Source organism: Pseudonaja textilis, chromosome 8, assembly GCF_049901715.1.
Source record: "Pseudonaja textilis isolate UNSWEBS1 chromosome 8, rPseTex1.2, whole genome shotgun sequence".
Taxonomy (NCBI): Eukaryota; Metazoa; Chordata; class Lepidosauria; order Squamata; family Elapidae; genus Pseudonaja; species Pseudonaja textilis.
The window spans coordinates 10,344,640-10,360,718 of NC_141997.1; the positions used below are offsets into that span (position 1 = coordinate 10,344,640).

General features: G+C 37.0%; 1 protein-coding gene across 3 annotated transcripts in view; it reads right to left on the reverse strand.

Annotated features, from left to right (window-relative positions):
• GLRA2 (glycine receptor alpha 2) overlaps positions 1 to 16,079 on the reverse strand; it is a 175,967-nt gene that overhangs the window by 146,916 nt on the left and 12,972 nt on the right. For 2 of the 3 annotated variants that reach the window (XM_087938314.1, XM_026714233.2), the window contains one exon: positions 5,786 to 5,853. In XM_087938314.1, coding sequence (XP_087794440.1) covers positions 5,786 to 5,853 — 68 coding nt within the window. Of the gene's footprint in view, positions 1 to 5,620; positions 5,689 to 5,785; positions 5,854 to 16,079 lie in introns of all 3 variants that reach the window. The other variant, XM_026714234.2, reaches the window with a different exon arrangement.

Sequence of the window (16,079 nt, forward strand, 5' to 3'; positions counted from 1 at the left end):
AAGGTTTAAGGAAAACAAATACGTATTTTATAATCTGGAAACTAGGTTAATTCAATAAAACCTTTTGAAGAGTATAATTTATTTACAATATCCAATGGTATTTCAGAAAGAATGATTTTCATATTTTCTAAATCAGAGATTTAAAAAATGTTCTATTTTTCTATCTATATCTATCTCTCTTCATATCTATCTATCTCTATGTCTCTTTGTATCTATCTATCTATCTGTCTGTCTATCTATCTATCTATCTATCTTATCTATTTATCTATCTATAATCTTGAATGTATATGTGTGTACATAAAATCCAAAAAAATCATGAAATGACGATCTACTTGAAGGATGGTGGGAAAAATGAAGTGAAAAGAAATCAAATATACCCAGATTATCTCTCTAATTTAAATTGTTCAAATTTAGTTTAATAATTGAAATTATTTTTTCCAGTAGATCCACATTCCACACCTTAGTATCATTTATGCCATAGAAGATGTCAGTGGATTGTGATATAAATAATAGGAGAAAAATTAAAACCCGAATATGCTGCATATAATGTTCTTTAATACAGACATTGAATCAGACAGATCACAACTTTTTCCACAAATGTTTTAATCTTGGGCAGTGTCAAATCCTAAAATGAGATGTGCGTGAAGTGAATATTGTTTTCTTATTCCAGCAGTTCCTAAGAATAATCTTATGTTCAAGTAGAATCTGCCACAGCATCTAGAAAAGCTTTGGGTGATAACTTTTAGGGATAAGAATCTGTCTGGATCTTCCTGAATATATCATAGGTAATATGTCATCATAAAGTGGGTATACTTCAAGGATAGTTAAATATTTATATTTATGGGCTTTCTAATCACAGTTAACTGCTTGGGTCAAACAGATTCATGAAGCTCTGAAGTTTTATTTTTTTCATGTGGTAATAAAAGAATGCTTTCCATCAGAGAAAGGTGAACAATGACTAAATGTTTCATATACATGTTATGCAAATGCATACCATATGTTCTTGTGCAAATATACATCTGGGTAGCATGGGGTTTGTTCTTAAAGTTACTTATTATCAGTCCATAAAATTCTGAATTAATTATTCTCACTACTGTCTTATATTTATGTTTAGCAGCAGACACAACACGGATTTTATCCTGGGGGATCAAATGTAATTTTGGTCCCAGGCAAACAGAAAAGAGAGGTTCTAGAAGTATCTTTAAAAGAGAATAAATTTTAATCACTGAAAAAAATGGAAAATCATAAGAATTAAAAGTATATAGCCCAACAAATGATGCTCATATCTAATTTCCTGGGAGCCGATTCTCAGATAAGTGATTGCAATGTTAAAGCATTCAAAATTTTATAAGTCTTTTAGAATCATCAACAAAAATGTTTGTGGATATCAAATGCCATTCTTGCAAATTAAACTTTTTCCTCCTGTCCTAAGTAAGAGACTGGAGGATGAACTCAGTATACTGACATAGCCTGACAAAGCTGAGCTGAAAAGGAATTCTTTTGTACCCTTTGCCTATGGAGTACCTTTTTCATAGATTAGCAAATGTCCCAAATTTGGCATAATCCTTATAACAAGTAGTCCAGTGGCAGATTAAGGCTGACTAGTGTCCTAAGCACTGACAAATCTTGGTGCCCCCACTTCTTTGTACATACTGTACAACAAAGCCATATTCTCAACTTTGTGGTGCCCCCTCAACCCTCATCAAGTCCTGTCACCCTCCAGATATCAAACCTGGATCTAGGTTGTAAGGGAGTCAACACTTCTTACAGAGGTTTTCATATACCATTACTATGCTAGAGCAAACACAGAATTTTCACCAATATAGCTAACTCCCAACTATGATTTTTTTCAACACTAGAACATGGGGCATGGTTTCAGACATATAGTAGGAAGGGGAGCTGCGTAAGTGGATCCTATCTCTTCTTTCTCTCACAGTGGATTAGGAGTGTGGGGAAGAATTAAAAGGTACAATTAAAGTGGCTTATATTTTATCATGTAAGGTACTTTTTTGCTATAAGCTTTAGTATCTAAGACTAAGAATATACTCTATTTATCAAATAGGAAGATATTATATATCAAGGTAGTACATTTTCTTACAGGAAATCTTCTTAAAGTGCATATTTCTATGTATATACTGTTTAAATGTATGTGAGTCCAAAGCAAGGAAGTTTACAAAATATTAAATTAAATGGCAACATTATTTAATTCTTTTAGAATATCTGCCTGGCAAATTAGTATACCAATACAAGAAATAAAGTAAGCTGAACTCCTGAATTCCTTGACAACATTCATACATATGTACATAAATGATTAAAACTGGTACAAATATAACTTCTTAAAGCTGTATAAAATATAGATTTATGATTTTAGTATCTTTGGGAATGTTTAGTCCTAGCAATGTCTTAAAAATGTAGCAGCATATTATTTTAACAGTTGTTGGCCTAACAAATGTTGGCTTTCTGCCTCAGAAAAATGCTTAACATAAAAATAGTGACACAAAAATTTGTCATCTTGCCAAGCATTTGGAGTGAGGACAAAAAGGCAGAGAATAAAATGAAAAGGCCACATAAAAGCCCGGTGCATTGATTTAAAATGTGAATGTATTTGAATATATATCAAGCCCAATTTTAAAAATTTCAATACAAGAAGTTTAGAAACACAAAGATTGTTTAAATTTAAAATTGCAGACAATATGCAATTTAAGCTTTTAAACCCACATACATTTATATTTGTTAAGCCCATCTCAAATAAAAATAAGAATCAAAATCAAGTTTCAGGAGGAAGTTTTTTTTTCTTGCCAGAAATAATAGTTCCCGATTAAGAAGTGGGTTTATATCAACACACTATGAGTAATTTTCAATTTGCATTCATTTTCCAATTTTACTTCATCCAGCCATATTCAAACACCTAGACAAATAACTTCTGGAAGAATAACTTCTGGAAGTCCCAGGAAACTCAGAATTTTATTATATCACAATGCTGCTTATCGTATTGTTAGATTGACTTTATAAAGCAAAGCGGATGAGTAGTAGCTGATGTCTGCCTTCAACAACATTCCTTCATTCAGATTCAAATATATTTATTGGTGAGATGTCAGCTTTAAGAAACTCAGCCACAGACATCTGAACAGCACTGAACTAAAAAGGTCTCCTTTGACACTGTCATCAGGTATGTTATAATTTAGCAAATGAGGAAGCTAAAAGTCTTGGTTTGAAGCTACTCCAATATTTAGCTTTGTTGTTGTTGTTGTTAGCTGAAAAGCAGTAATAAACCCACAATATTCACATTATAGAAACAATAAAATGCAATGGATGAGTCTGATTAATGCAATCAGCATTAGTTCGTGCAAATATCACCATTGAATGCCATCTTGCAAAGCCAGTGACAAGCAGAATTCACCCTACTTCAGTTTTTAAAATTTCATTATCACTCATGCTCACCTATAATCAGGATTAGAACTTTTCTCACAGAATCCTTCCTTACTTAGAAATCTAGTTAAGGGGATCAACTTAACTTTTTTTTTTTTAGAAGGATTGGAGAACTCAGGCAAAAAGGATCTTTGTTCCTATTGGTTTTCTGCTTATATGATATGATATATATCATATAAGAATATATGATATGATATATTCTGCTTATATGATATGATAATATATGAAAACATGACAACACAACACTGCAAATACATGCTTGCTAAGTAGGGTAAAAGGCTGCTGCATTGCAGGTGCAGCTGCTGATGTCATCAGGAAAGGTGTAAAATGTAAAGAAGTTTTCTGCTGTTGTCCCAATGTGGAAGAAATCCTGAAAGTATGGGGGTGGGTAGGGCTGCTGAAATGTTGTTTCAAACTAGCCTTTAAGAAGCAGGAGCTAATCTCACATACTAATTAAGAAATATAATCTGTATTATATTTAACTAAACTGGCTCACGCTCATGCTTAGTGATAAATATAAATGTGTGACCAATGAGTAAAATCCAAGGCATGGTTGATTCAGGAATTTAAATAGCATGATCCTTTGAAATGAAGAAAGCTAGCAAGGGGAATGGGCTTATCAAAACTAATGGAACAATGCTTATATTTCTTTTTAACAAATCTGAACTGAAGGATGGCTGAAAATATTTCAGATATGTTTCCATACTGGGGAAGACACAGAAGCTCTGTTCCCATGGTAGAAACTATCTCATAATCCTCTCTCTCAAGTCCAGACTTACCAAGGTATATGGCTGCACACTATTAGAGGAGCTAGTTTTATGTTGCTGGTTTTGGGCTTCCATTTCGTGTCCTAATCTTACAGTATTTTTCCTTTCTCAAAGCAGAGCAAAAAATTAATAAAAATCCATGGTGAACTACAGATGGATTTGAAGAGGGATTCTCCTATTTTCCCTCGATATCTCCTACGTGGCTCTAATATGTGTGAGACAGAAGAGGAAAGAAAATTATGCCAGCTTCCACATCATCATGCTAATCAATGGGCTGGAAGCAACCTCTTATATATTACATTGCTGTTGTAATATATAGTTCCCTTGCTTTGGAGTTTAAAATTTTGAATTACTTTCATGGCATTTTCCTCTTAAAAATAAAGTTGATGTCTGTAATATTCCAGAAACAGATGGCATAACCTGAATAGGTTTTGTTGCATTTTTTGTGGCACCAATTACATGTGAATAAAAGCGAGAGAGCCCAAATGCCTCAAGTTTATTCTGCACACTTAGTTGTTTCTCCTTCTGCTATCCCACTAAATTAAGAGGACAAAAAACACATCTCAGTAGATGGAATAGTAAAAGCAATAGATTACTAATAGTGTTCTTTTATAGTCTGAACTGATTTGTGATGTAGTTGCCAAAACAATTGGCTATTATTGATGTGAGCAAAAGCTATGATTTGCCCAATTTTTCATGCAGAGTTAAAAACATGAGGCCTGCCTTACCAGTAGGGAATATAAGAAAGATAACTGCTTCAATTGGCTGGTTTTGATCTTCATGAAAGATTGTTTATTATATTTCTATTCTGCCTTGTAGTCCTCAACTTACAACCATTCATTTTGTTCAAAGTTGCAATAGTACTGAAAAAAGTGACTTATGACTGTTTTTCGCACTATGATTATTGTAGCATCCCCTTGGTTTGGTGATCAAAATTCAGGTGCTTGGTAAATGGTCCATATTTATGATAGTTGTAGCGTCCAGGGATCATGTGATTACCTTTTACAACTTTCTGACAAGCAAAGTCAATGGGGAAGCCTGATTCATTTAACAACAATGTTACTAACTTAACAACTGCAGTGGTTCACTTAACAATCTTGACAAGAAAGGTCATAAAATGGAGCAAAACTCAACAAATGTAGCAACATACATCTGGGGCTCACTTGTGGTCATAAGTCAAGGACTACCTGTATTTGTGTATGCCTACCATTCTTTAATGTATTTAATTTGAATGCTAGGCAAAACAAAAATTACCTCGCAAGGGTTTTTTTACCCCCTTAAAATGACTTTTTAGATTTTTCTGAAAAACAAAGCACATTTTTGGTCACTCTCACATCTGAGGCTTCCAGATTTAGGAAACCTCAGATCCATCATGGCACATGCCTCTCCTTCACAAGATGGCTTCAATAGGCAACCTCACTCACCATTGTAGTTTCAGCTATTGAACCAAAGCTGTTGATAAATATGTTGCAGGTAACATTTACAGGAGGACCTGCAAGTTGAATAATAAATAGAAAAAAATGACAGTTTGTGTTTATGACATATATCAAGGATAGTTGTTTCAGTGCCAGTGGCATTGCCGCACTTACCATTGTGGTTTCTGTGACTGATCCAAAACTGTTGATAAAAATATTGCAAGTAACGTTTACTGGAGGACCTGTGAAATGCAATAAAAATGTTGCAATATATATCATAGAAAAGTTCTTCTCCCACCAGCATCTATGCAATCTGGAGCAATGGCTGCTGAAATTAAGCAAAACGTGAGACACAACAACAAATGATATTAACCCTGAACAATTTTTGTAGCCTCCCTCCCCCCATTGCAGTGAACATTATTAATTCAGTTTATGATTTAATGATGAATGCAGCAAAAGTGATCTTGAAGCCCAAATAGTCACTGTAATCTTAGGCAACCATAGGATTCCCTGCAGAGAAAGTACTGTCATCTGGAATTCTTATCTCTGATAAATTGTACAAAAAACAACTTAGACTAGATTATTTGGATGTGTTGTTTTCCTATACATTTCCCTTTGTCAGTCTTAAATCAGGATAGAAGGAGGAGAAATGGATTCTTAGAAGAAAGCCACATAGAACGAGTGAGCTAAACTGGCTTCTGATCTTTTTCTTGGGTAAATGTGGGGATCTAATAACCAGTTTTCATAGAATAATGATTTATGGCATCCAACTGTGTTAAACAAACAACCTTAAAACAAAACCATCTTCTATAACAAGCAAAGTGTGTAAAACTGGTGACAGTTTTAGGAGGGGGAGAAATCCTCTGCTGGAATAGTTGTTTCATTCTTGTCCTTTTTAAAAACAGCAATGATGTAAGGGAGATAGAAAGATGGTAGTGGTATAGCTATAGCCAAAAGCTTGACAGTAACTAAGCAGATATTAGATCACATGCTTTTTCATATTATGGTAGTGTCAGATATTATTCATAGTCGGTATATATATCATATACACTATGTCAAATATACATTATACTGATAGCACTACAGACATATAATTCTAAAAGTCATAGAAAAACTAGTATTATCTTTCTCCTAAAGAAATGCAAAAGGGAAAAAGAGAGGAAACCAGGTATGGAAAATTAAGTAAGTATTAAGGGAAATTAAGATATCCAAAATAGAAATGACATTAGAATGAACGTTCCTGATTCGCAATGCAAATTTTAACTATAATATTACAACAGCACTACATGTAATAATCAACAATAATCAAATAAGCAGATCATCACTGGGATGGAAGTATACCAGTAGTTTGTATCACCCTCCCAACAGGGAGGGAGGGAGCAATGGGCATTTGGAAGAAGAGGAAGTGTGCAGATAGTATGAAAGCAGAATTGCTGAAAACCAATGGAGAGGCTTGGACACAGAGAGATTAGGTTGTTGAACAACTTCAAGGTCAACCGTCCATGGATAAGGGCTGTGTGAAGCAGAGATGTTCCAAAAACATCATCCTGGCCAATGATTGGACTCTGTTTGCCTGACTACTGGGAGGTGGGCTCTGGGGTAATTTTCGATTTGTCTTTTTTCTGCATGTTTCCTTCAGAACTTGCCTGACTTTTGCTGCATTCAGTTTGTTCTTAATAAAAGTACCTTTTCTCTGAATCTATGGTGTCAAGGGATTTCTTTCTAGGAATTGATCAGAAGCAACACTGACATTAAGCAAAGTCTGCTGAAATGGTCAACCTGGAAACTTTACTCTACTGTGGGGACCAAGCATCTAAATGTCCAACCGTGGGAGCTAATTGGATGAGACTAGAGCTCTGAGTGAGTTTCCTAATAGGCCATGCTCTGCCTGAGGTGAAGTGGAATGGCTGGAGGAGCTGGACATCGAGGAGGAACCTGCCAGACTCAAATGGTCACTGAATGTGGGGCAAAAGAAGAACCAGAGGAACAACCCTCAGGGGTGACTGTTACTCAAGGAAGTAGAGGTTTCCACAGACTGGAATGGCATGAGGGGAACAGAGGCAAAGTTCCCCCTCTTGATTCAGACCCATAGGATGCCATGCTGAGCCATGCCTTGTGCTTATTGCATGAAGCGGTTGAGAATTGGAGAGCCTGGGAAACTCACTCAGATGACTGCTCAGGCTCCTTGGGACCACCCCAAGGCAAACCGCAGATAGAGCTACTGCCCCAGCAGCTACAGTGCTGATAGCACCTGCTCCTCCTGGACCAACCCCAGTTCCAGCAGTGTTGCCACCACCAGCTGCCACTGTGTGAGCCCCTCCACCTGCAGGAGCTGCCCCTCAGAGATGCTGGACCCCAAAGGCCCAGCATTGGGAGTGAAGTACAGGGCAGACCCCAAGTAACTGGGGTTTTTCCTGGTGCAAGTCTGGAACTATATGCAGGAGTTTGGGGTTGGATTGGGGATGGATTTAGCCCAAATAAGATGCATGACCATGGCTCTTGAGGGTGCAATGGTCTCCCTTCATAATGATGATACCCCGCCCCCAGCTGCAGAATCATGACCACTTCATGGCAGCTCTTTGCCAATGGTTTGAGGGCTCATTGGTGGAGCACAAGGCTCAGTCCCAGATGAAGATCATTACCCAAGTTCAGTGGTCAGTGGCTGCATATACCCAGGAGTTCCAAGAGTTGGTGTGTCATCCAGCATACGGCCTGAAGACATCCTGACTGATTGCTTCAAATATGGCTTGCATCTCATGTAGGGCCCATGCATCCTATAACACTGGTATGAACTGGTGGATGAAGTAGAGATAGACCTGGCCAAAGACCAACACTGGGGCAGTTACAGGTGGCACAAATCCTCCCCCTCTGGATGAAAGGAGACCCAGAAGTCAGCAAGGAGAAAGTCTGAGCCCAGACAGTGATCCACAGCATGTTTGTAAGTGTGGAAAGAAGGGACACTTAGTTGCCAAATGCTGATCCACCAAGCTCAGCCCCAAATCCGTGGCAATTCCAGGGAAAAAGGCAGAGAAACCAGCTCCAAGGTCCCATGAGACAGCACCGAAAGGGGTGGAAGCCATTGTGCCTTCTGATTATGAAGGGCTGCAAGCTCTGACTGGCCTGGGAAAAAGTGAAACGGATTGCAACAATGACCCCCTGGTAAGTCAAATTATAATCCCCATAATAGTTCCTGTGGAACTAGTGGTCAAGGACCCAGGGGAAGATGTTGGCTCTACTGGACTTGGGTTTCATAAAGTGTGTGGTTAGTCCTGGAGTGGTTTTAGCCTTTTCATAAACTCACTGGAAAACTCACATTGTTGGAATATGTATACTACTGATAAGGAAAGATTCTGAATGTGTGAATGATTTATTGTTGGTAATACCAGGTAGAACATTAATAGACATAAGCAGTGGTAGGATTCAATTTTTTTTACTACTGGTTCTGCGGGTGTGGCTTGGTGAGCATGGCATGGCTTGGTGGGAGTGGCTTGATGGGCGTGGCAGGGGAAGGTTACTGCAAAATCCCCATTCCCTCCCCACTCCTGGGGGAAGGATACTGCAAAATCCCCCTCCCCACCCCTCTCCATTCCACTAACCTGCTTTCCAGCTCTGTTCTCCTGTGCAGGACAACAAAAGAAGACCCAGCCAATCAGCTGGGACTCGGAAGGCAAATAAGAGATGGGGGCAGGGGCAGTCAGAGGTGGTATTTGCCGGTTCTCTGAACTACTCAAAATTTCCATTACCGGTTCTCCAAACTGGTCAGAACCTGCTGAATACCACCTCTAGACGTAAGGAATATAGTGGATTGTACTTTTCATAAGAGTCATGGAACAGGGAGTAAGAATGTGAAGTTCCTGACAAGACTGGGGCAATATGTACCATACACATGGATTCAGAGTAAACAAGCTGGGTATAAAGAGAAGACTGGAATGAATCCAGACCTCTGAAGTTCAAGATGACTCTTGGAGCAGGGGATGCCCCGAATCTGCTTCCCAGCCCACTCTTACACAGCCTGATCACCTGTGTTGCGAGTATATGTGAATATTGTGTGAATGTGTAGCCTAGTTGGGCAACAATATTTACAGCAACTTGAGCATAGTTATTTGAACAGCCTTTACAGCTTGTTGAGCATAGTTATTTGAACAGCCTTGTTGGGCATAGTAACTTGAATAGCCTTGTTGAGCATAGTAACTTGAGTAGCCTTGTTGGGCATAGCTTATTTTAGTAAGATAACTTTGAAATTAGACAAGTATATCTATATAAAAGGGAAATACCACTCACGAGTCATCACAAAATCTCCAGAACCATAAAGTATATAAACTTGAAATTTGGCATGTATGTTCCTCTTGGCTTCTAGGTGCTCACTAAGACAGGATTTTTCGAAATGATCATCAGAGCATTAGTATTTCATATATTATTATTAACACACTCTGATGCTAAGGAGTTCTACTCCCCCTCCCCACCTGAAAAGAAAGCTGTTCCAAATGCAAAGCACAAGCAGAGGAGAGGAGTTGCAGTTTCAGTTTCACAGCAGCAGCCAGCTTTACTACAGAACAGTTGAGCTAAGCCACACCCAGGCTTCTGCTGTCTCCTTCTTGCTCACACAGCAAATGCTGTTTCAGTTTCCAAACAGCCCTCAACTCCCTCACACACTGACAGGACGCTAGCCAAATGAATACCGATGAATGCTGGTAGGCAGAGGCACAATTTCCCCCCTTGTTTTCCTCCCCCAAAACTAAGCCAAATCACATAGTTTCGTAGCGAAGCACGGGTATAGAGCTAGTGTACAAATATAAAGGAAATAATTAAGCTTAGTTGCACACTTGCTTTGCTTTTTCTCCAAATAATACAAGAATAAAAGAAATATTGGAAAACTCTATTTTAAGTGGCTTGACTTCAATTTTATGACACTAGCTTGGGTTGTTTAACATTTTCAAGGGAATGGGATGCACAAGGGCAGCGCAGAGCACCTGGACCGGGGATGTTCTCAAAATATCGTCCTGACCCATGATTGGGAGGGCCTGGGGTAAGTTTTTATTTGTCTTTTTCGTTTCATGTTTACTTCAAACCTGGCCTGATTTTTGCTGCATTCAGTTCATTCTTAGCAATCCTCTGAATCTATGGAGTTAAGGGGTTTTCTTTCATAAGAATTGATCAGAGGCAGCTTGACAGTTTGTCTGAATGCAAATTGTTTCCAGTGTGATTCCATTCAAACAGTTGTATTCTCAAAGCAATGCTAATTGAGCAATGCAAACTGTTCTGTTTTCATTGTTTTGCCCTTCCCACTGCTATAGTATTACATATTTAATAATGTTTGCAAATGAACCTACATCTGCCAAGTACAGGAGAAAACACCATTATCAATGTAATTAAATAATCAATTGTTTCATTTGTTTAATTGCTAATTAAAATTTGGATTGGAGATCGGTTCCTGAAAATATTAGAAACTATATTCATACTCCTTTCCAATACCAAAAAGGAGATTCAAATTAGCTTACTTCAGATGTGAAGACCTAGTTCTCTGGAAAATATTCTAATGCTTAATGTCTTTCTAAAATGTGAAGAGAAATTGTTAATGCCTACTCTTTGAGTGTAATTTTTGACACATCTATGTTTCTACTTAATTGTCATGTCATTCAAGCCACTCTTAACTGCTTTACTAATAAAGTGATGTGATATTTTTCAAATGCTATCCAGGAATCAAGATATACTATATTTCCACAGTCCATTAAAGAAATTATGTAATTTAAAAAATACAAAAAAATAAGAGTAGGACTAACTTGCCTATATTTCTTTTTACTAATTTATATAGATTTCTGGAAATTACTGCACTGTATTCAAGGTGCTTGCACATCTATCACTTTATAATCTGCATTAAAATCTTCCCCGTCAGATTCTCTGGTTTCATTTTCCCTCTTTTTGAAGATAGGAATCCTAACTCTAAGAACCTTTGCTATTCCCTCAGTAAGGTAGCACTTAACTTGTTTTCTGGGATTTTTCAGACATAAAAGTACAACCAGACTATAATCTACTTCCTTAAGTACCCCAGGATGCAATTAATCTCATCCTATACATCTAAATTCATTCAAATAGCAGGCTATTTCCTGAATATATTTATATTGGTATTAAGTTTCAATTCTCTCCTGTTCATTACAATTTCCTGGTGGAATATTTACTTTTTAGTTGGAAAATACTGAACCAAAATAGGAGTTGAGTAGCTTTATCTTTTCTTTACTACCTGTTAGCATTCTGATCTATTTATCAAACAATTGGTATAATGTTTGTTTTTAATTTGAATTTATTGTAAAATGCCCTTTTTGTTACTCTGATCTTTCTTCATTATTTTCAGCTCACTCAAGCTATCTCTTTCTGGTACAATCTCCACAATTCCTGACTACTTGCTTGATGCCCAGGCTATTTTCTCACTCTCTCATACAAACACACACACACACACACATAAATATATGCATATATACACATGCATACACATGCACTCATATACACACAAGTGTGTGTGTGTGTGTGTGTGTGTGTGTGTGGTATTCAGCTTTGTTCGGGTATTTTCCCACATCATTATAGTTGTGCTTTTAAAGTTGTAGCAACGTTTTGGCAGAATCTCATCTGCCATCATCAGGCTTCTGTATTGTGTTCGTCTGTGAGTCAGACTTGTACAGTTGTTTCAGTTTTAAATTTGGGGCTAGCCTACTGCTGTGCCAGAATGGTTGGGAGTATTGGTCTGTGTTTATTGGTCTTGGAGTTTGCCATGTTCTGCTTGATTGGTGTTTCTAATATTTTCTGTCTGTTTTGTGGCTTTTTTGTGTGTCTTGATTGGCTGGCAACATTGTGTTCCTGTATTGGAGGCTTTTAGTGCAGCTTGGCTCTGAGTAAATGGGCGGCTATCATTTGTTAGGAAGCTAGGTTTCATCTGGGTGCCTGGTTGGGGTATGTTTGAGCTGGAGGTATCAGGGGGGATCTGTTTGTGCCCAGGTGTTTGCCTGGTTAGTGGTGTGGATATATTTTTGTTTGTGAGTGCAGGCTTCCAAATAATTGACGGTCTGGTGGAATCATCTCTTCTATTCATGCTTTCTGGTCTTTTTTCAATCTCTATGGCTTCTAAAATAGGCACTAAAAGCCTCCAATACAGGAACACAATGTTGCCAGCCAATCAAGACCAAAAAAAGCCACAAAACAGACAAGATATTAGAAACACCAATCAAGCAGAACACAGCAAACTCCAAGACCAATAAACACAGACCAATACTCCCAACCAATCAAGATGAAGAAAAAACCATTCTGGCACAGCAGTAAGCTAGTGCCAAATTTAAAACTGAAACAACTGTAAAAGTCTGACTCACAGATGAACACAATACAGAAGCCTCTGTTAAAAGGAGGAAGCAGCTGCAATCTCCATTACTCTGAGAAGCACAGAGCCGGAGACAAAAGCCTGAAGATGATGAATGAGACTTCATCGAAACGTTGCCTATATACTTCGAATCTTACGCGGGAGAAAACCCGAACAACCAAAGATCCATATATATATATATATATATATATATATATATATATATATATATATGTATATGTATATATGTATATATATGTATATGTATGTGTGTGTGTGTGTGTGTGTGTGTGTGTGTGTGTGTGTGTGTGTGTGTGTATATATATATATATATATATATATATATATATATATATATATTCGTAGATTTTCATGGGTACAGGTATGCAGGTCTTGGCGTATTCAGGTCTTTTCCAGTGAAAGATTGAGAGTATCTTGGCAATGTTTTGATGAGGTCCCACTTGCCATCTTCAGGCTGGTGCTTTGGGCTTCATGCTTGTGCAAGCAAAGTGTGATCGGAGCTTCCATCTCTCTATAATACGGCCAGCACCTCAGCCATACAGGTTCTTATGAAAAAGCCAACCAATCTGCAAACATCAACTCCATCAACCAATCAAGAAATAACAAAAAATAACAATAGAAATAACAACAAAGTGGATTCACTTACAACAGAGCCAGCACAGCACTCCTCCCCACCAGTATTTATAGAGAGAGACGGCAGCTCTGATCATGCTTTGCTCACACAAGAATGAAGCTGAAAGCACCAGCCTGAAGATGGCGAGTGGGACCTCGTTGAAACTTCACCAAGATACTCTCAATCTTACATGGGAAAATACCTGAATATGCCAAGACCTGCATACACACACACACACACACACACACACACACACACGTCTCTATATATCCTAATTAGATGATTTTTTTGCAATTCTGCTTTTAGATTGTTAAAAAGAACCAAGCAAAAAACCCTTACTATAATTCTAGTATAAATTAGTAAGTCAATGTTTTCTGAGAGGTCAATAAACAAGGGAAGCACAATCCCTGGGAGAAGCCCAAAGTGGATTCAAAATGCAAAGCATGTATTTAACATTATATTATGACACATAAGAAAAACAGTTGCAATGAGGATCACTAGCTGAGGAAAAGGAACGTGACCACGGAGGAAAAGGAATGAGAGGAAAAGGAACGAGACTAGACATAATGTTGGAAATATTTTTTTGCACAATATTCCAAATGTTACACAATATTGTAGCAAATGAGAATTTTTCACATAACAGAATAACTATTTTCTAATATCTATGCCTGTCTACCATGCAGAGTTTTTTTTAAATGAATGTTAGCATTTAGTTTAAGTTGGTTTAATTATGGCTTATTGTACCACTGCTCTTGAGTCTTATTCAGGTAGGGCAAAATATGAAGATAAACTTTTAAAAATAAGTTAACAAAAATATGTATGATCCACAAAAGGAATAAAAATATTGCAGTCAGTTAAGCTTGAGTTATGACAATTAATACTTTAGATACGCTCTAAAATGTTTTTTCTTGTGCTCTTCTATTATTTCCACTTTCTGAGATGGACTAGAAGCCTGAGATCTATATTCAGTTTCTATAGATGTCAGCATAACTTACCCTTCAAACTAACACCACTGCATGACACTATAATTCAATTATATCTTTGGGAAGCATCATCCTTCAGATTTTCTGCCTTCTCTGCAGGAAGAATCAAAATATGAATTCAGTTTTTCAAGCTCCCAAAGAATAATACCTATATTCTAAATAGCAAGATGCTTTCAGCATTTTTTATAAGATAAAAACAAGAATCAGAATATTTTCAGAAAGATCCATTCTTTTTTATATCAAGATTCAATTTTATCTTATGCTGTTAGCACCAGATCAGGGCCAATATGCCAAAGGTATACCACATTTGTGGGATGAAAATATTTTGAATTACATTTGATCTTTGTAAGAACTCAGACCTGGGCTAAAGAAATAAGTAGGATCAGGGGGGAAACAAATTCTGGCTTAGTTTTATATTTAAATTAAATATAAATTACAATTAATATTTTTATTCCATAATTATTTTAAAAACCACACGATTTGGAACCAACTTTGGAGGTATTTGGCTCAAAACTTTGAGGACTACATATTCCCTGTGACTTCATATTGTGTTCTCATAGCTACAGCTCCATATTATACTCCTGTGCAAAATAAAAAATATGAGAAAGCTAATTGTCATTGGAGCTTTGCTTCAAATATATTTTGTTTCTATCATAAAATATATTTTTAAAAGTAAGAGAGTGCTCCAGTGTTAAAAGAGTAGATAGCAATTCTGCAAGTAGGAGACTGGGCTATGTTGAGGGATGAGCTCCCAATGACTGATACCACCAGAGAAAGGTGAACAACATGTTTGGTATGTTTTTCTTGGCTAGAAACTATTTGTGTGAGAGAAAAAAGAAGTGACAGATTCATTCATCCAAGCAAAAAGCTCTTAAAAGTATGTATTTGAATGTCCTCAGCCTTGTTTATGGTCGTGAATTAGGACTGTCGTTTCTTTTTTTTTCTGGCGAGCTGCATTAGTATATAAACAATAAGCTTTTCTTCATGTGGGGAATGGTTTTTAGCTAATGCAGAGGAGAATTTCATTCAGCTGGATGTGTGCGTATATATTTTAAAACACTAATCTTTACAAAGTATATTATAAGTGCAATGTAAATAATCTCATTGATTCACTTATTCAGGCATCGCCAGAATTTCAAAAAAATTGTGATGGGAGCATTTGAGGATTTAAATAATACACTAGGGATCTCTCTTAATCAGATTTTTATTTTTTTTAAGAGTTAGCAAAATAACAGGGGTGTGAAGTAGCCACAGTAATACCACAAGAACATGGGGAGAGAGGTTAAAAACAGTAAAGATGGGAGTTAATTGTGAGATTGTAGTTGCCATCTTGACTTTTTTGACCTGAATAGATCACAGTAAATTAGTTCAGCATGATTTTGGTGCCCAGACAATTGCACTTTGTTTTTATGTTCTTTTTAAAATTTACATAGCTTCATTACAGTTTTTCTCAGCAACCCACAAAACAAATAGCACAATTAAGGTATAAAAAACTTGATTAAAAACTAA